General features: G+C 45.2%; 1 protein-coding gene across 3 annotated transcripts; it reads right to left on the bottom strand.

Annotated features, from left to right (window-relative positions):
- Positions 1-1,367: 1,367 nt before the first annotated feature.
- LOC100383448 (putative RING zinc finger domain superfamily protein) lies at positions 1,368-20,158 on the bottom strand. 3 transcript variants are annotated; one of them, XM_008670212.3, is made up of 15 exons: positions 19,634-20,158; positions 9,414-9,538; positions 8,967-9,069; positions 7,720-7,810; positions 6,758-6,930; positions 6,269-6,373; positions 6,111-6,199; positions 4,324-4,431; positions 4,151-4,241; positions 3,953-4,042; positions 3,140-3,187; positions 2,765-2,836; positions 2,578-2,677; positions 2,215-2,341; positions 1,368-2,019 (listed from the first exon to the last, which is right to left on the bottom strand). In XM_008670212.3, exons 1-15 carry the CDS (start codon positions 19,796-19,798, stop codon positions 1,737-1,739), a joined length of 1,770 nt encoding a protein of 589 aa, XP_008668434.1. In that variant the 5' UTR covers positions 19,799-20,158; the 3' UTR covers positions 1,368-1,736. The 3 variants fall into 3 exon arrangements, 2 of the variants coding, with proteins under 2 accessions (XP_008668434.1, NP_001349014.1); NR_156721.1 differs by having other exon boundaries at positions 1,509-1,957; positions 8,939-9,069; positions 19,634-20,033; NM_001362085.1 differs by having other exon boundaries at positions 1,509-1,957; positions 19,634-20,033.
- Between the last annotated feature and the right edge of the window lie 1,279 nt (positions 20,159-21,437).

Genomic DNA, 21,437 nt, shown 5'->3' on the forward strand with positions numbered 1-21,437 from the left:
GAGGTGATTTAGTTAAATCATTTAGGATGGTTAGCACCTAATTAGAGCCTTGTTCTTTAAGTGTGGTGACTTTTGCTCTAAGTGATCCACATGAGATAATGGGTTAAGGACTGTGGGTTGGTTTGACCCCCTTTACTAACACCTGAGGTGTTACACAAATTGCCCACGTTCTGTGTTTGTTCCTCAATTGTGATTTGTTTCTTCCTCTCCCCTCTCTCTAGTTCTCTTGCTTGCGCTTGATTCCTTATCAACTAAGTTGGTCCCAAAGTAATTCTGCAATCATTTGAGCAACTTGGGCAAGAACTCTCTCTCCCTCACTCTGATTATTGTTACTCTCGTTGTAACGCCTACTGGGGGTTGAAGTTCGTGTTTAAAGTTATAAATTTCAGATTTCTCCCATTCACCCTCTCTAGGCGACTTTCAGTATCATGTGGTTTGTTGGTATCAAACACCGACACACACCGGTGCCACACTAGACATATCTAGTGAGTACAACCTCAAATGCATAGTTGCAGATCCTCAAATGCATAGTTGCAGATCTCACTAAGTACCATGTTATGTGATATGTTCGATGGTACACTAGACACGTTTGGTGAGTACTTAACCTTTTAGACATAGTTTACATCCTCTCTCCATACCCTATCTAGCACCACGTTCGATGGTACATCAGACATGTCCTATGGATGCTAACTGTTAGGCCACTTCTACAAACTCTCTTATAGCCCTATCTAATGCATCCTATCTAACGTTCACTATACACACTAGTGTTACACTCAAACATAATAGGGCACCCCTGTCTAGTGTCCCATATCTGTTGCACACAAAACATTTCCGATGCTATTGCAACACCAAAAACTCGTTTTTTGAGTTAGGTTTTGTTTCAAAGTTCTTTTTGTAGGACACTTAAGTCTAAGAGGTGGGTGAATTAGACAATCTATTTATCTAAGGCCTTTATTCTTTGCCTAATCAAAACATATACAATAAATGAAGTATTTATATGTAACTATGATTTTGTCTAATTATTTAAATGAAGCTTAATTCTAAATAAAGAATTGTATAAATATAAATATGTTTCGAAAGAACCTAGATCTACTGGAAGCGCGAAATATTTCGAGGTAAAAAACGATTCACAGTTATTAATCCGTTGGAAGCGCGTTTGAAAGCATCTCTTCATATTCTAACCAGAATAAGAGCCGTTCCGGTCATCCAAACAGACATTTTCACACTCAAGAACCGAGACAAACAGGCAGAAAGTTAAGTGTGTGCAGTCGGGCTCTACTGGCCCAGCAGACAACCACCGACACCGTTGTCTTCTCTGTAAACGCTAAAGGGCAGGAATTTGGCACCAGTCAACCACCACAATCACATGTAACAAGAGTTCCCTTGGAATTTCTGTAACAGGGTGACTAACTTTCTTTAAATTTGACCAATGCATCTTACATTACAACAGCACTACAACAGTTGAGTTCCTTTGGCAGCAGACGCCTCCTAGCTCCGCTACTTCCATTGAACAAAACATTGTTACAGATATGGATATACTTATATACACAAATGGGAGTGGATGCTGAGTTGAGGCTTCACATGCGCAGTCAGTCGACAAACAATCCATGATACACGAAAACCTACCCCCAGAGATCAGCTAATATTCAATTTTCATGTATGTTGTGTATCGCACGGCGCAACACCAGAAAATTCTCGACAAATGGGGTCCAAATCTCTAGCAATGACTGACACCGCTATCGATGCTGGCGATCACAAGCCTGGCAGGCTCTGGCAGATTTGGGGTTTGCATATGTGCACTGATCGCATGTCCAGATGTTACTATCATCCACACCTCGGGTTGAGCCGCCAGATTTGGAACTGCTGCTTGATGCCCTGTTCTTGCCACTCTTACTTTTACCACCGAGGCTCTTGGAAGTTGCGCTTTTGCTGCATGTGCCATGGCTAGTGGAAGGGCCTACATCATTTAATCCAGTTTCCAGAGCCCGGACGAGATTTTCAAAATAATTGCGAGTCACACTGTAAAATTAAAGATGTCAAATGGAAAAAAAAGGTCATGTTTTTGAATTTAGAGCCTTAGAGCTGGTCAAGTCCTCACGGGAAAAAAAAGGAAACACAGTAAACATCCACAGGGATACAACATAGCAGTTATTTTGTAATTTTGTTCATGTCATCAAAGCAAGCATAGATGGCATAGAAAGAAGTAACATGTACCTAGTTAATCCAGCCAACTTTGTACGGAAATCATTGAAGTCTTTCGAGGGAGATTCTGCGTCAAGGTATATTTGAAGTTCTTTCTCTGCACATTGATGTAGCCGCTCCAAACCAGATTCTGCCTCACCTAGATAAACGACACCAAGAATAAGCCAGTTTAGTACATAGGTAGGGCCGTAGGGGTGCAAGTCCTATTTCTTTTGGGTCACTGGGTTGACCCAAAACTCATTTGATTCAAAGCAAGAGTACGATAAAAATAGGCCAGCCAACCGACCCACTTTTACCCATTGGTGCCATCACTTGCATCCCTAAACAAAGTCTAATAGTCTGTACATGTTTATTTATGAGATCAAAACTGCAAACCTTGCAGATATTCAAAGAACTGTCTTTTGGCATGCTCATGCTCTGGCAGGTAAAATCCATAGGCATAAGTCCACTTCAATACCCTTCTGCATTCAACAATCTGTACATTGACATTAAACTGGTCAGGGTAAAGCAACAAGACTTGTCAAAAACTAAAGTTGGCTAACGAACAATAATGAAGTAATACCTGTAACCATGCCTCTACAATGAACTTCAGCTGTGACTCAGGTTGACTTTGTATGTCACTTAACCTTTCAAGCTGAAGAGAGAAATGGAGAAGTCAATGTTAGTACAAGTTCTGGATAGGTTACAGAGAGCTAAACTATAAGGTTGCTTGAAAAGGAAAACATTAAGCAAGCCATTCGGCTGCTTGCTTCTGCAGCAGCAGCTGCCGCCGCCGCCTGGACGCAGCTTCTGCAGCACATTTGTAGCCGCAGCTATTATCAAAACCGGCAGCCGAACAGCTTGAAGGTTCTTAATGTTCCAATTGTATATGATTTTATCAGGTTAATGTGAATGGGGGGATAAAGAAAGAAGATAAACAATGGAAAACATCATATACCTTGTCATTCTGTAGGCTTTGAAGGTCCCCCAGTGCCTTTTGCCTCGACTGCGCCATGAACAAAACAGATGTTCAAGTAACTAAAAAAGGTGCTCTAGGCTTCTAGCGCAAAGTAGTGATATGAGAACTGCAATATCGACCAACAGTCCACCATTTTTTTTCATCCTACAGGGTTTAGGCAGACAAGAACCCAAATCTCATAAAACCACCTAAGGCCTTGCTCGTTTACACCAAACCAGCTCTAGATTAGCATGGATTAGAGTTAAATCCATGTCATAATCCATGCCCCAAAATAATCCAAGCCTTCTCAAAAAAATTTATTCGGTTAAACCCATCATGGATTATAATCCAAGGGTTTGGAAAATTTTTTAACTATGGAAGGCATGGATTCTATCCATAGCTCATTAGGTATGGAACAAATCCATGAAGATAATGCGCAAGTTTATATTAGAATCCATGGATCAAAAGAATAACTAGCTTTAAAAGATACATGGATTAAATGATGAATTTAATCCCACCATGGGATTGAGTGAGGTGTGGATTCACCCAATCCAGACCTGGATTAATGGTGGGATTTCATCCCTTGTAACCGAACAAGGCCTAAATGCGGAACTCAGCTGTCATTTCTGTACTGAAACTATTCAGCATTATTTTCTTGATTCTCAACCAACAACATGAACATCCAACAAAAAAATGGACAGTAGTAATTCCAGCCAACAGAACAGCTGGCATGCATCAATTGTCACTCTGAATGAACTCCATGCTAATGTAGATTTGAAGTTTCAGGTCACTTCAACCACATTCAATACTTACCGACTGATTGGCTGCCCATCGTTCATAATAATGTGTGTATCTCTCAAGGGAGTTCTTTGCCATTTCTCTTCTCCTTTCAGATTCATCATACTGTAGTCACAACAAACCAAAACATAAATAAATTGAGAAGATCTAGTACATGACCCAAACTTTGCAGGTCAGACAAAAGATATTAGATTGGAAGCGAAGAACTCCTACCGCTCCTTCTTGCCTTGCTGACTCATAGCGGTTACAAGCATAAAATCCACCAGTCCTCTCTCCATGCTCTGACCATGGACCAAGACATAGCCTGTAGTAAGATAGCGCAGCCATCAATTTGTTTCATTTGCAAGCACTAATAAGAATAAAATGCATAAAGTAAGAATGCTTACCAGCAGAACTCAAATTTGCATGGTGGAGTGCATGTGATGTGCATGCATCCCTGATTTTTTTCAATAGGCCGTTTGCATTTGGGACAAGGCTTTGAATTAGCCAGTATCCTGAAACCATGAATAGACAGTAGCAAAGTCAACACTGGACAGTTTTTTTCTCAAAAACACAGGAGATCTGTGCATGGTTGCATTAAGAGAGAGAGAGGAAGGGCCACAATAGCCAAGTACAGTAACCTTACAGGATCTCAAACAACAACAGGGACCTCACGAACTCAATCACATTTTTTTCTCGAACGCGCAGGACAACTTATGCATCATTATATTGAAGCTTTGATTGAAAACAGATGGGTGAATGATATCATTGTAAGTCTGCCGGAACAAGTTCTATCCTAGTACTTTAAGATTTGGGATTTGATTCAGGGGGTACAACTTCATCCATAGGTCCCTGATATGCACATATGGCTACCTACATCCTCAGGGGAATACTCTGCAAAATCAGCATACAAATGGTTTCTAGCTGGGTCAACTTTGTTTGAGCTAACTGAAAGGATATGGAAAAGTTGGGCTCCTCCACGATGTAAATTCTTTGTTTGGTTGACCTCACTAAATAGATGTTGGACTGCTGATACACTAGCTCGTCGGGGCCTTGACCACCAGGAAAGTTGCCCTCTATGTGATCAGCAGGAAGAAACAGTCCAGCACATTTTGGTATCATGTGTTTTTGCTAGGGATATTTGGTTTCAAGTCCTAAGCAAGGTGGGGCTGCAGTTTCTATCTCCTGGGACTGCTGACGTTGTTTTCCAGGAATGCTGGAGGGAGGCTGAAAGAAAGGTGCCTAAAATCCAGAAAAAGGGCTTTAACTCCATTGTGATCCTAGTGGCATGGTGGCTACGGAAACACAGGAATGCTTGTGTGTCTGATGGTGCCTCCCCAAACATCAACATTGTCCTACAACATATTCATGAAGATGCTCATTTGTGGGGCCTGGCTGGGGCAGTAGACATTAGAAGGTTTTGGCCTTAAGCCTGGGAGTGCTTAGTTTGCTGCTGGTCGTAGTTTACGTGTTTACTCATGGATAAATATGTTTATGTCTGTGTCTGGCTGCCGTAAGGAGGCCGGCTGTTGTACTGTACTGGCCCTCTAGGGCCCCATATTTTTTTCTTAATATAATGATGTGCAGTTCTCATGCGCTTTCGAGAAAAAAAATATTAAGAAGAAAGGAGTCTAGATGACACGTACAACCCCTATAGGGGCAAAGAAGTTACAAAAAGGACTCGCCAACAAAACCTTAAACACAACCAGCGGCCACAAGCGAACAAAACCTTGACCACACTTGAACTGAGGTTGACAAAAAAGAAACTGTACTTCTCAGACCATGCAACCATATTTTTCACAGCACTAAGGGTCAGTTTGGATACACATGGCTAGTTACTAGCTGGGGCTAAAAAATAGCCCAAATTACCTGTGGTTGGCTAGCTAGTTGGCTAACAACTAGTTGAAGATGTGGCTAAAACATTAGCCCATCTATTAGCTCTCCTGTTTGAATGCACTAGAGCTAATTTTGAGCTAGCTAGCAATTAGCCCTTGTATCAAACAGGCCCTAAATAAATGGTGAACTAATCATTATGCCAGTTAAAGAACATCAACTAAAGGAACATTTTTTATGCATCAATGTTGCACATGAAACAGAAAAATAAATATAAGAAAGAAAAAAACAAATATAATAGAAGAATCCAAAGTCTGCAGTTTAAAGACCCGATGGCAAAAAACTATAAATTCTTCTATACCAATTCATATTCTCTGACTCTGCACTGTTCTTGAGGATCCACTTCGAAACAGTGGCACAGTCTACTGGACGATGAGCTTCCTCGGTGCACTGAAAAAAAGAATAAAATATATGGTCTGCTGATTATGTAAAAATGAACTAATCAGTTTGAGCACTCACATTCCAACAAAACCCATATGAACAGTTGCAATTAACATCATAGCTGCCACTGCCCATGACGAATTCCACTGCGTATTCACATCCAGGCGCAGGACACCATTTTGTCTGTCCCAAACAATCCAATTCGATTAACATGGATTTAAAACATGTCAAGTGTCAAACTCAATGTTGGTTAAATATGGTAGTCAAATGCAGTATCATATCTACCACTCAACATCATAAGACTTTGAATTGACCTAGTACAAAGAATCCAATTGCTGTGAGCAAAAGAGAACACAGTGGTCAATTATTCAAAATGCATGGAAAATGTTGACTTATTCTGAGAAAAAAGGAACATGGAGACAGCAATTCTCACAATTATTTACTCCAAAAAAATAAATGAACTCTATTGAATTGAAAAAATCTAATTATCAACTGCACAGCTTTTTATTGTTCATGGCACTGTCTACTGTGGTTGGTGCTAACATCTATACAATTATACCAACACACCTTTCTATTATCCTCAATGTAAGATCTGCGAAGATATCGCCCATACTTTTCCTTATCATCATCAGCAGCCAGTGAATTTATCATATCTTGTCCAACAGCAGCAGCACAAGATGGATCAGGACACCTCAACATCAAACATCCTGGACCATCACTTATAGCAGTGCTAATGTAACCTGCCAATACATTATTAAAATGTTACTTAGTGACATAGTAAAATTCGGTAGAGCCCTTTAAAGAAAGTTGCTTCCATGAAATGATGAAGTAACAAGACAAAGATGTCCAAAAGTACAATAAAAACAAAAGAGTAACACCCCACCACCATAATGAGACTTGGAACTTGGATAATAAATTGGTGCATGCAAAGTCATTAATTATTAGTACCCGATTCTTTACCCAAGTAGTGTATGCCCAAACTGGATTACATCCACATGCACTATGGGCATGTAAGGGTAAAGTGCAGGCATGCAGCACATTAATATGCAATGAAATAAATCTAACACCAAGGTCAGACAGTAATATAAGGGATTAGCCTCTCAACTAGACAGAAAACATATGACAGCAAAAATGGTCAAGTAGTGGAACCTAGTTATCTCAACAAATTTATTAAAACAACAGGTAATAACTTTGGGTGGTATAATGAAGATGTAACTGAAGACAATAGCTTGATGTCACTTTCTTGTTTGAGCAAGCTTTATAAGTAACTATGACATCAATCACAAAGGTATTTGCAAAAGCGAAGCAGAAATGACAATGCCAACAAAAACTGTAGTAGCAGAACAAAATATATGAACTAAATATGGAATCACTAACTATAAATAGTACCAGCCTAAATACAAGGTTGAAGGAGTGGTTGCTGTGGATATATGGCTTCATAGATTATGAAGTGGAACTGATTTCACAAAATATAAGAATCCAAGGTTCCTTTGCATGTAGATAAATATTTCAAGCCCCAATTGACAAACCTCTCCAACATGTACTGCAGAAAGGATGACCACATGCAGCAGCACTCATCGACCCACGAGGGCAACTTTCGAAACATATTCCACATGTTACCTATTATAATATAAACAAATGCATAAGCACCAAGGATTTAAGCATTGAGCTATTCAGGAGTATTAAGGTTCCCAATCAACGTTCAGTAGAAACCAGTGGCAATAAGCAAGTTAAAGGGCAGAAGCACACGATGCATAACATGCACAAAACTCTGCTAATACATGTGCTTCACAGACTTCCAACCACACAAGCATGGCAAACAATTTTTCCCAATAACAGGAGTTGGTAGTAATGCATACTGAAATAAATTGTTGCTAAAATTAATGTTTATCCATAAAAAATACACAGGGACCAAATAATATGAATGACTACAAGTCTACAAATGCAATAGATGTTTCTGTATTTTATGCACTACAGTACTAATGTACTATACATACACAGACACCTTTTTACATCATCCAATACCCATTCTACAAGTGGGGTGAGGATACTGAAAGAAACTTACAAGTTTGAGGATAATAATACTGTATTCATCTCCAGAAGACCACCACAGCTTTTATTTAGCACGAGGATTATAGATTCGAATAAGGAGATGGGATTCTATCTATAGGACTAAATCTCTAACTATAATTTGATCTATCAGTAACTGCAGAAATATGAGAGCAAATAATCAACCAACATTTCATGGGTAAAAGGTTAAAAAATTACAAAACTGTTGATAATGAGCACTCCCTAAGACTTCCCATGAACACAATAAAGACAAGAACGCACACACAATACGAAGACTACATAGGGAGTACATCAGTACATAGTACACCAAGATAATGTGTATTCCCTTCTACTGTCAAGCTCTATGAAGAGAGAGAGAGCGCTATGACTATGAGCAAATAACCCTGCACCACTAGCTGCAAAGATATGGGAGATCGTGTCGACGTGCGCGCGCGCACACACACACACACAGCTCAAGCAGTTATTCAATACCACAAAAGCCACCCAGAGACCAAAGTGGTCCATTAATTCACCAGATATTTCTCTACATGCAAGCTATTAAACTAAATGTGCACTTCGACATGATGCCTCAGTCCTGTAGATACACTAGTGTGCACGCTTGCAACAAGATTAAAACTAACAGTGCAGAATAACTATACTAATGAGAGAGAACAAACATGCTTAGGCAACTGGACGAACAGGCGAAACTAATGAAGCATGGGAATACTTCTCTGTCATTTGGCATTTCATTATGCTTCTCTGGTAAACCCACAACCTTCCGGACACGCTCTTCATCAGCAAACCATTCGTCATGCACCTTACTAACACTCCTGTACAGTGGACATTAGAACAAGACACTGAAATTAACACAAAAAATGACAGATCGGCACCATGTGCCTTAAATCAACGCACCAAGAAACAATGAAGTACACCTCTAGAAGCAATAATTGATTTTATACAAGTAGATTGCACTAAAGTTAATGGGCTACAACAGTGTCACTAAAGCAAATGAACATGAGCCAATAGCATAAGCTGTAGATAGAACACAAAACCTTAAGCTTTACTTGCAACAGCTCCAATTTTGATAGCCTATTGTCTAAAAATATTAGCAAGGTAGCAGAAGAAGCAAACTACAAGAGTAAGCTTACAATCTTCTTGCAGGTGAGGACTATACCAGTTATAGTTGCGGAGAAGAACACATGCTTCTGGTTTGGAAATTGAAAGAACGGTTGAAACCCTATTTATATCATCCTCTTGGCGCCGCTGTATATCAACTTCACTCAATATACTATAATTTTGCTGTGGCACAAATAAACAAACGAGTGTAAGAACAATAGTTCATGAGGGTTTATAGTTATTTCAGTTTCAACATGTTTTATTTTCTTGAACACGCAGGAGAGCTGGGCATTCTTGTATGAACAAGAAAAGTACGGCAGTTTCAGCATGTCCCCATAATTGCCAAGACAGAGTAAACCATTAACGAATAGCAGTTTCTTGAACTATAATACTTTATTCCAAAGTGTCCTCCAAGTAGATTGAGATTGATAGGAAGTGATAGTGTTGGGAAGGAGACACAGAAAAAGTATAAGCCGTAGAAGCTAATCAAGTTTAGAATTCTGCCTGTTAAAAGAATCTTGGTGCCGATGAAACCCTCATCCTAACACAAAGAAGTAATAACTAACTAACTTGTCGTTGTGTGACAACACCAGGGTACCAGAAAGAGAGAGGCTTAGGAGGGAGCACGTCGCAGGTCGGTGGTCGTGCTGAACCTGGGCACGAGTGGAAGCCAACACGTGGGCAGTTAGAGAGGTTCAGGACGCAGTATGTGTAATACCCTACGTCCTCTTGCTACTCATCGATTAATGAACACAAAGGAGGAAAAAATTACAAGCTCAAACAACAATGGGCATCAAGGCCTTCTAGCTCCCCCCTCACCCTTTGGTTGTGGTGCGAGTTCTAGCCTAATGGCCCTAATTTACCTTTATGCCTGCCTACTAAATGAAATCTATTGCAAGTGTCTAGAATGGAGTCTAGTCAGCGAATCTGAACTGACCCTGTTAAATGTTGCTCATCCCCTCCCTTTTATAGTGCAAGGGATGAAGAGGTTACCTGCACCTCGGACCACGCCGGCTAAGTCCCAACTACCACGTTCTTATCTTGTTCTTAGAGTCGTACGGGGTGACAACATACTTGTCACGGATTTAATGTGTTGTACCTGAGACTTATACAAGCAATCACTATGGATTTATCCTCGGGTCCTTAGATGTGGGGGCCATTGCCTAGGGTCGTATTTGATAGGAAAGTAATCATTGATTGGTGCTAGTTTACTTATTCGGTTTTAGGAAATAGCTAATACAGTAGTGTTGCAGTCCTATATGGACAGGTCTGGTCGTGTATCAGGGCTGATAGCAGTCTGGTTTATTTCCTTGTAATGGTCAGTTTGTTTCCTTGTAATGGTCTATATATGGCCTTAGAGTCTAAGAAAAGGCAGTCAATAGGGCGCCACCAAAATCTCCAGTGTTCTGTCTCAGTGTTCCCAGTTCTTCGTGTGCGTGTGAGACTAATAGGGTGTTTGGTTTGAGGAATGAGCTAGTTCATCATCTTCTCACTCTTATTTTTTTTGTTTGGTTTGTGGAATGGAATGAGTTGATCCATCATTACCACATTCCTCGTAATTAGTTAGTTAGTACTAATATGAGGAATTGGGTCATCCCACCAAATTTGAGGAATGAACCCATGATGCACCACCTCATTTTGGATGGAGTGATTCCTCAAACCAAACACCCCATAAGTGAGGTTTCTCATACTTGAGAAACTTACCTAGGAGGTAGGAGCTCGCCGACAACCTGTAGAAGGTTGTCTCTCCGGCGTGGTTTCTAACAAGTGGTATCAGAGCCAAGGGGTGCCAAGATGTCGTCAGGGAAGACTGTTGACAGCAGTGTAACATCCAAGAAGTCCGGCGACGACACCTCCAAAGCAGAGCAATGGTCCAGCGAGTAATCCGTGAGGTGAGTGCACGGAGTGGATATCCCACACTCACCAAGACCAATTACTTGGACTGGGCGCTCCTGATGAAGGTGAAGCTGAGGGCGAGGATGTTGTGGGACGTCATCGAGCACGGAGGAGCAGATATTCATGAAGAGATGATGGCACTCGACGCTCTTTGCAGCGTGGTGCCATCAGAGATGGTGTCTTCGATCGCCGATAAGCTTACGACAAAGGAGGCGTGGAAGACCATTGCAGATCTGCGAGTCGGCGATGATCGCATGAAGAAGACTGCTGACGTGCTGCTTCGGACGAAGTTCGACTTGGCGACGTTCAACGACGGTGAGTCCGTCGAAGATTTCGCGCTAGTCTGAATGGCACGGCAGCGGAACTCTCCAACCTCGGAGCTAGTGTTGAAGAGGAGAAGATCGTGAAGATTGCTCACGGCGTTCCGCTGCGGTTCAAGCAAATCGTCCTCTCCATCACCACTCTCTTCGACCTGTCGACCCTCTCTGTGTCTAACATGGTGGGGAGACTGAGGGCAGCGGAGGACGCCTTCGAGGAGGCCCCAGGATCACTGCAACACAGCGGTCGACTCTACCTCACGGAGGAGTAGAATGCCCGACGCACGAAGGAGGTCGAGTACCACCCTCGAAGCAATTCCAGTGGATGATCAGGGTGCCATGGTGGAGGATTTCGTGGCCATGGTCATGGTCGTGGTCGAGGAGGGCGCTCACCTAGTGGGCCACCATCTAGAAAGGCCACCGATGATGAGTGCAGGAGGTGTGGCAAAATGGGACACTAGGCACGATAGTGTCCATCAAAGCACAAGAAGGAGCAAGCACATGCTGTCTAAGAAGAGGAGGAGGCTACACTTCTTGTCGCAAGAACGTTCCCGCTAAAATCCTCCTCAGAACTTCAAACATGCTGCAAGATGTCTGGTTCTCATCTAGAGATCAGGGAGGAGAAGGTGTTTCTGCAGCGTCAAGAAGAGGAGAAACTGGAGGGAACCTGGATCCTGGACACAGGAGCCACAAACCATATGTCTGGATCTAGGGCTGTCTTCACTGATCTGGACACAAAAGTGTTGGGCACTGTCCGGTTTGGTGACAATTCGGTGGCTCGGATCAAGGGACATGGAACCATCAAGTCCGTATGCAAGAATGGCGAGATCAGGTCATTTGTTGGGGCTTATTTCATTCCCCGACTGACGACAAACATCATTAGTATTGGGCAGCTTGATGAAGCAAAATACAAGATCCATGTTGATGATGGGGTGATGCGTATTCAAGAACCTGATGGAAGATTGCTGGCAAGAATAGTGCGGGTTGAAAACAGGTTGTATCTTCTCCATCTGAAGATTGCGCAACCTATGTGTCTAGCTGTATGTGGGCATGAAGATGAAGTGGTCTGGCGGAGTGGCGGTGGCATGAGAGGTTCAGCCATGTAAATATGGCTGCACTGCGGAAGCTTGAGAAGGAAGAGTTAGTTCGAGGCTTGCCCAAGCTCGGACGGGTGGAAAGAGTGTGCGAGGCCTGCCAGACAGGCAAGCAGAAGCGCACCTCCTTTCCGGCGCAAGCGGAGTACCGGGCAAAGCAACGCTTGGAGTTGGTGCATGGTGACCTGTGTGGCCCCATTACACCAATGACCCCAAGAGGTAACAAATATTTCTTGTTGTTGGTGGATGATCTGAGCAGATACATGTGGATGGTTGCCATCTCGTCGAAGGACCAAGCTGCTGATGCTATGAAAAGAATTCGGATGCAAGCTGAAGGAGAGTCTGGACTCAAGCTGAAGACACTTCGAACTGATCGAGGTGGAGAGTTCACCACGGGCGAGTTCGCGGAGTATTGTGCGGCTGGTGGTGTTCACCGACAACACACTGCGTCGTACAGCTCTCAACAGAACGGTGTGGTGGAGCGTCAGAATGGGACTTTTGTCGCAGCAGCAAGGAGCATGCTCAAGGCTAAAAACTCCCTGACTGGTCTTGGGGAGATGCGGTAAAAACAGTTGTGTATGTTATGGTCGCTAGATCGGTGAGGGATTGGAGAGGGGTATCGATGGGCAGGAACACCGGCCGGGGGCCTCTGCCCACGACCGAGCAAGAGGAGGGTTACTCCCTTCTAATTCTTGTCTGCTTTATTTCTCATCCATTGATTACATAAATAGGCCGGTTGGTCGCCCCTATCTAGCTAGTGATCCTTATCTCCTTAAAACTCTCCTAAAACTCTCAACAAACTACTAACTGATAACCTTCCTAAATAATCTCAACTAATCTCCTAAATAATCTCAATTAATCTTCTAATCTTATCTCTAACTATCCTTATCTAATCCCCCTTGGAGGGCCCATGGCTGCTACTGCCGCAGCCCCTCCGTGGGCCTCCTTAGGCCCTGACACTACACCCCTCCTAGACAACAGCTCGTCCTCGAGCTGCCGCATAACGGGGTCTCAAAGACCGAGTCTACTTGATCCAAAACCAGACACCTAGAAGACAAGCCTTTTACATCTCGGCTTATCTTATTATTCCGAATCTATTTTTTTTACCCCATAAGATAAGGCGGACACCCTCAGCGCATTGGACTTGCACGTGTGCAGCCACCTGGATCCCATGGACGCCATCTGCACGAAAGGGGAGCATATGGACAGGCACCTGGAATAGGTCGCAACAATAACCACCGGAGGCGCCCTCGTGGCGGCCGGTAGCGGAATGTGGTGGCGCTAAATAGTGCGCCCTTGTTGATGACGAGGTGAGTAACTTCCCTACTGCCGCTGTCGTAGAGTTGAAGTTCGTCACCCGCGGGACACGTACCATGCTCGCACTTGGAGATAGTGGCCCGGTGCCACTGCTGATGGCCGTCCGACAGGGCGAGGTCGCGCCCCTGTGTGCCGAGGTCAACCGTCACCAAGGCTGCCTCGAGCATCTGCCGGCGCATCTCCCGCACTCTCCATCGTGCAAGGAAGCCACGAGCAGCAGCTTGTATGCCCACAGCCGCCGACGTCCGGAGCCATGCGGACAACGCCAGCTGGTGCTGCTCATGTTGCACTGCTGCCTTGATTTGCAGCAGCCCTTGCTCAACCTTCTGGAGCGTGGCTTGCATCTTTGCGAGATCAGCCCTTATGTTGGTCCACAAATCCCCCATCGATGGAGCTGGTGATTGCTGAGCCGTGGCTGCCCCTAGTGGCGTCGCCCATGGGGACGGAGACGCCTTCAACGAAGATGATGTGATGAAATTTGGCGTTGTCCCTGGGGATGGGCACGCCGGCGTCCAGGATGTGGTGACAAAATTGGCAGGCGATGCTGCCCATGGAGATAGGGACGCCGGTTGCCAGGATGGGGCGACGAAGGTGGCATGCGGCGCAACCCATGGAGATGGGGACGTCGGTTGCCAGGACGGCGTGACGAAGGTGACATGCGGCGCTGTCCATGGAGATGGGGACGTCGGTTGCCAGGATGACGCCGCGAAATTGGCAGCAGAAGCCATGGGATCCGATCGAAACCCAAGCTAGCCGATACCAGATGTTATGGTCGCTAGATCGGTGAGGGATTAGAGAGGTGTATCGATGGTTGGGGCTGATGGTGGAGGTGGTGCGGTACTGTTCATGCGTGACTCTGCCCACGGCCGAGCAAGAGGAGGGTTTCTCCCTTCTAATTCTTGCCTACTTTATTTCTCATTCATTGATTACATAAATAGGCCAGCTGGCTGCCCTATCTAGCTAGAGATCCTTATCTCCTTAAAACTCTCCTAAAAACTCTCAACAAACTACTAACTGATAACCTACCTAGATAATCTCAACTAATCTCCTAAATAATCTCAACTAATCTTCTAATCTTATCTCTAACTATCCTTATCTAATCCCCCTTGGAGGGCCCATGGCTACTGTTACCGCAGCCCCTCCATGGGCCTCCATAGGCCCTGACAGCAAGTCACAGTTGGTGGTTGGAGTGTATGTGGATGATTTGATAATCACTGGAACCAATTGTGAGGATATCAAGCTATTCAAGCAAGAGATGGTGGCTATTTTCAAGATGACAGACCTGGGGTTACTGCGGTACTTTCTAGGCATTGAAGTAAGGCAAAGCAAGGAGGGAATATCTCTTAGCCGAGGATCTTATGCAGCACAAATTCTAGAGAGGAATGGTATGAAAGAATGCAACCCGTGTCAGACTCCCATGGAGACACGGTTGAAGCTGAGCAAAATGAGCACTGAACCCCTGGTGGATGCCACTGTATACCGGAGCATAGTAGAAAGTTTAAGGTACTTGGTCAACACTCGACCTGACCTTGCTTTTGCAGTGGGTTATGCCAGCCGGTTTCTAGAAGAACCACACAAAGATCACATGATGGTTGTAAAGCACATCCTGAGGTATGTGAAAAGGACCAAGAATTGGGGTCTGTGGTTCGGTACAAAGAAAGGAAAGGAGGTTGGGCTGATTGGGTACAGTGATAGTGATTATGCCGAGGACATTGATGGCAGGAGGAGCACGACTGGAGTAGTTTTCTTCCAGAACAATAGTCCAGTTACTTGGACTTCGATGAAGCAAAAGGTGGTGGCTCAGTCAACCTGTGAAGCAGAGTACATAGGTGCTGCCAATGCAGCTTGTCAAGCATTATGGCTAGCACAGGTACTGGCCGAAGTGCAAGGAGTAACAAGGAAGGCTCTAATGCTCAAGGTGGACAACAAATCAGCCATTGCTCTCATCAAGAACCCAGTGTTACATGGTCAGCGCAAGCATATATAAGTGAAGTATCATTTTGTCCGGGAGTGTGCTGATAATGGGCAGATCAAGGTGGACTTCATCAGGAGCGAAGGGCAGCTGGGGGATTTCCTGACAAAGTCACTTGGAAAGACCAAGTTCCAGGAGTTGCGCTCTAAGGTCGGATTGGTGTCTGGAAGACCTGAGCCCCCTTAAGATGCAAATTCTTTGTATAGTTGGCAATCAAAAACAGGGTTTGGGCAGCTGATCGACTGGCAAAAAGAGGTCTGCCCCATCCAGTTGTTTGCCCTCTGTGTGATCAGGCCGAGGAAACCATCCAGCATATTCTTGTCTCCTGCGTGTTCGCTCGGCAGATATGGACGTCCATACTACACAATTTAGGTCTCCTAGCCATTGTTCCTCAGCATGGATGCACTCGTTTCTCAAATTGGTGGTGCCAAAGTATCAAGAAAGTGGAGAAGAGTCTAAGAAAAGGTCTTAACTCCTTGATCATTTTGGTCGCTTGGGAGATTTGGAAGCACCATAATGCTTGTGTTTTTGAGGGGGTTGTGCCCCGCACCCAGCGAGTTCAGAGTGTTGTGATTGAGGAGGGCAGTGTTTGGTGTTTGGCTGGTGCATCAGCTATGCAGGACCTCCTGCTGCGCCAGCTTCCTAGGGGACCCTAGCAGTTTTCCTGCTGGTGGTCGTTATTTGGTCGGGTTGTTGCTATGTGTGTGCGTGGTGCGTAGTGTTAATGTCAGGGGGGGTCTCGGCCTAAGGGCCTTTGTATTTAGGGGTTGACAAGTCTTGTCTCTCCTATGTTCTTTTTTTTCTTCTTAATATAATGACACGCAGCTCTCCTGCGTTTGTTCAAAAAAAAGGTCGGATTGGTGGATGTCAACAGATTGCACCACAAGGCTTAGGAGGAGATTGATAGGAAAGTAATCCTTGATTGGTGCTAGTTTACTTATTCGGTTTTAGGAAATAGCTAATATGGTAGTGTTGCAGTCCTATATGGACAGGTCTGGTCGTGTATCAGGGCTGATAGCAGTCTGGTTTTATTCCTTGTAATGCTCTATAAATATATGGCCTTAGAGGCTAAGAAAGGGCAGTCAATAGGGCACCACCAAAATCCCTTGTGTTTTGTCTCAGTGTTCCCAGTTCTTCGTGTGCGTGTGCGAGACTGAGTGAGGTTTCTCATACCAGAGAAACTTACCTGGGAGGTAGGAGCTCGCCGGCAACCTGCAGAAGGTTGTCTCTCCGGCGTGGTTTCTAACAGTATTGTCCCCGGTGGGCCCCGACACATCCTTTTGTCTTGTGACAGGTTTACACTTGGGCATGTCGACTGCCTTGTCCTCATGGTGCGTTGGGCCATGAAATGCTTGGGCCCGACCGCTTTTGCGAGACAACACCATTACACCAGGGAGCTTAAGGACCTTGGGGCCAGCAGAGGGTTACCAGCGCCTAAGTGTTGTTGTGTGTTTCAGGGCCTAGACTGCCCCCAAACACTTATACTTCATAATGCCCTGGAGCATGAGGGATCCTAGAGACTTAGACTTATTCTCAAGAGGGGCCCCAAGGCACAAGGGTCCTGAGGGCTTTTAAATTGCTAGTGCTAGCTAATGTCCGCAGGCACAAGGCTCCCCGTGTACTTATATCATTCCTTCTCTAGGTTTTCTCGGGGCTCTATGTGCCTCGGGCCCTTAGATCGCCCCGGGGTCTGGTGGGCCCTAGGTCTCCCTATGACTTTATAAAAAACTCGGTCGGTAGGGGAAAGACTGCCCCAACGGTATTATATTAAAAAGCTCAATTGGAGGCCCGACCGAGAAAGGTCATGAAAGCTGCCCCCCCGTGCAACATGAGGGTCCGCCCCCTATAGGCCAGATCTTTACTCGTGCTTTGAGCCCTCCTAGCCCCTACACGAGGATCCGCCTCCTATAGGTCAGTCCATCTCGTGTGCACACAATCAGGGGAACCAGCGAGTGGCCTTTTTTAACCTCAGCCTAAAATTCGCTCCCACTGGGATTCGGATTCAGGACATAAGGAGTGCTATTCAGACCACCTAACCAACTTAGCTAGAGGCCCTTTCGCGTGACTCTATAATGTTGTGTGTAGTTATCCGTTTCCAGTGCCCTGATGTCAAGTCTCAGGCGTCAAGTTCCTCCTCTGACCAGAGCCAAGGGAGGTCCTCGAAGCATGGAGCCTTGGGAGCGGTAGTTCCAGCATAGCGGGCCCTGCAATAGCTTCCTATATCGGGATCCTTGAATGTGTCTTAGCGGCTGTCGGGGGTATGCCCTTCCCCGAATGCTGACATAACTCAATGTTGATCTCAAGGACTCATGAATACACTGTCTATCATGTTTTTTTTTAGTTATTTATAGCTAAGTAAATGAAAGTTCAGAACAGGACACAAATATGCAAGAAACATGAACATTGTATATAAATGTAGCTGAACAAAATAAATAACTAGCTGTTGTGTCCACCCACATCCAGGTTAATTTGTAATTTACCATAAATGAACGTTGTCCAAAATGAAGTTGTAAAAAACAAGGATGCTGGACCTGTGCTGCTTGGATGTGGACACGGGTGTCATAAATTCAGCTTATGCTTAATATTTGTGTCTGATTCAACAAGTTTTTGGACACAACAATGGTACTTGGACATGGACACAGGATAAGAATACTGCTTGGATTCAAGGATCCAGGTATCCAACTTGGCATTTTTTGAGGGGCACTGGACTACGAACAATCTTGAGATTGGACTCCCTGGTCCCAAATGCTATTCCATCTCGGCCCTGCCCCCCACCCACACACTCAATCCGATTAATTATGTACCAACTACAAATAGCATGTACATGTACATATTAGGCAGAAAGAGATGCAACCCTAGAAATAATGAAAAAAACGAAATAGATGAAGTGATATTTACTGTGCCATCGCCACTTTTGTCTGTCCATTCATTTCAAAACTAGAAGGAACTGCACCCAATTATGTTCTTTCTGTTTTGACCGGAAAATTATGTTCTTTCTGTTACAGCTGGTGATTAAAAATTGTACTGCAATCTCCAGTTCCAAATGGTAGAAATTTGAACAAATTTGGGTCCCAAAGTATGGCAAAAATTTCTCTCGCTGTTCATATGGCAAAACTTTCTCATGCACTACTTGTCACAGAGATGCAGATTGCATAGCATTGGCAGTTCACATACCCCACATTTTGGAATTCATCAAGCAGGATGGAACTTGACTTCTGTTATAGTGTCATGACTAACCGCATGCCAAAGGGTAAAGCTTAACATTACTACTCCCTCCAAATTGATATTGTGCAATAGCAAATGTGGCTATCATCATTTGATCTACATAATTTTCACGGGAAGTGTCTACCACAATGTGGCTGCCTAGGGCCTGACATGAACTGCATGCATCAACAGCATTACTCAGCGACGCATTTTGCAGTTGATTTGGGTATGCCTTACTAGCATCACCAACGTATATCTGTATGAGGGTAAATCAAAGAGCATTCTCTCGAGCCGTCAAGTCACGTCCCGGTCTGCGCTAATAAACTACAGAGGCAATATTCTACACGTGCAACGCCTAATAAACGTCCAACCAACCAGCGCCTAGATTCACAATCCTCCATTTCCGCATTCACCGTACAGAAGCAGATCCACTCTCACACACGCCACGCACCACCCACGGCCGGGAGCCGGAGATCACCTGCTGTCTGTGGGAGATGAGCTCCGCGGAGTCGTCGGAGTCGTGGTCCGCAAAGTCGTAGTCGGCGTCTCCGTCGTCGCTGGCGGCGAGACCGGCCTCCCCGCCGCTGTAGAAATCGTCTTCAGCGGAGTCGTTCGCGTCGTGCATGTCGTCCTCGGATTCCATTACTACGCCGCCCCCGCCGCGCGCCGGAACTCCAGGAGCAGGCGCCCACCACGAGGAGGTAGCAATCGGGTAGGGTGGCGAGGCGCCGGCGCGGATCGGGCGGATCGGAGCGGCGCCCACCACGAGGAGGTAGCAATCGGGTAGGGTGGCGACGCGCCGGCGCGGATTGGAGGGTGGCGCAGGCGGAGGCGGAGACGGAGGGAGGGTGGGGATGTGGAGAAATGGACGGGTTGGGTTGGATTCGCTAGCTTGGTTGCTAGGAACGAGAGCTTTCCTCTAAGGAAGCTAGAAACGAGAGCTTTCCTCTCTCTTTCTTACACTTTTCTTCTTACCTCTGTTTTTAGTTGTCTCCGTTACCTCTTTTACGTTTCTTACACTTTTGTACCTGTTTTTAACTGTCTTCGCATTTGTTTTCCCTCTGTCCTAATTAAAATTCTGTTTTAATCTTTTTTAATAGATTCATACAATAATAAATAAATAATGTATATGTTATATATATATATATATGCTAGGTATGTGCATGTGTGTTGCCATCAGGCGGGAGAGCGTGGTGAGCGGCGCCTAGGCTACAGATATATTTTTTGTTATTTTTAAACATTAAAATATGTGTGGTTCGATGGTTAGCTCTAAATTTCTGGAGCTATAAGTGGGTGTGGGTTCGAGTGTTTGTTCTGCACTATTTTTTTGCGGGCGCTAGACTTGTGGAGGGTGAAGCCGTGGTAGCAACACATACCCACATTAGATTCTTAATATAGTAGTATTTTCCATCTGTCCTAATTAAAATTTTGTTTTAATCTTTTTTTAATAGATTCATACAATAATAAATAATATATGGTATATATATATATATAGTTTAGATATTAGGAGCTTTGGGCTTCTAAAGTGTGGCAGGAAGCTCCGACCCAACGCCCACTTTTTGGTTCAGCCGCACCACCTCAAACAGACCAAGCCTCGAGTCGTGTATAAAAGCTACTCGAGACCACCACAAATTAGGGTTTTAGCACGGTAGCGGTTGCGGGCGGGCAGATCTAACGTGGGCGGCTGGCCGAGCGCGCGACGGTGGCCTTGCGGGCTAGCGGATCGCCGGATCCAGCACGCGGCGGTTGTCGGCGGCGTGGCGACCGTGCAAAAACCTGCTGCCGCTGCCGATCCCGTCCGCGCGCGCCCGATCTCGTGGTTCCCCGCGCGCCATAGGGCGGCAGCGGTTGCGCGACGGTGGAACCAACGTGTGTGGGTGGGCTGATCCGACGCGGGCGGACCACGACGGCGATAGCCGACATGCGAGCGCGCGTGTCTGGCAGGATCCGGCGCGAACGGGGCACGACTCTGCCGACGCGTGGCCGGGTGGTTCTGATGTGGACAGAAGGGGTCAGCGGCGAGGGAACGACAAGTTCGCGGTTGGCGGACGGACGCGGCACCGTCACAGCAACACAACTGAGATGGGATTGGCGGCGGCAGACTTCCCTAGGGGCGAGCTGCGACGACGGCCTCCCCTAGGCGCGAGCAGCGTCAGATCACAGAGGCATGTGCGGCGGGCGATAGCTCCCTTAGGGCATGAGCGATTGCGTGTTTTTATGCTACTTTGTATACATATTTATGCCAACGTCAATAGGTGTTTACAGCATATATTTCAGTCAAT

Source organism: Zea mays, chromosome 2 (genome assembly GCF_902167145.1).
Source record: "Zea mays cultivar B73 chromosome 2, Zm-B73-REFERENCE-NAM-5.0, whole genome shotgun sequence".
In the NCBI taxonomy this organism is placed as follows: domain Eukaryota; kingdom Viridiplantae; phylum Streptophyta; class Magnoliopsida; order Poales; family Poaceae; genus Zea; species Zea mays.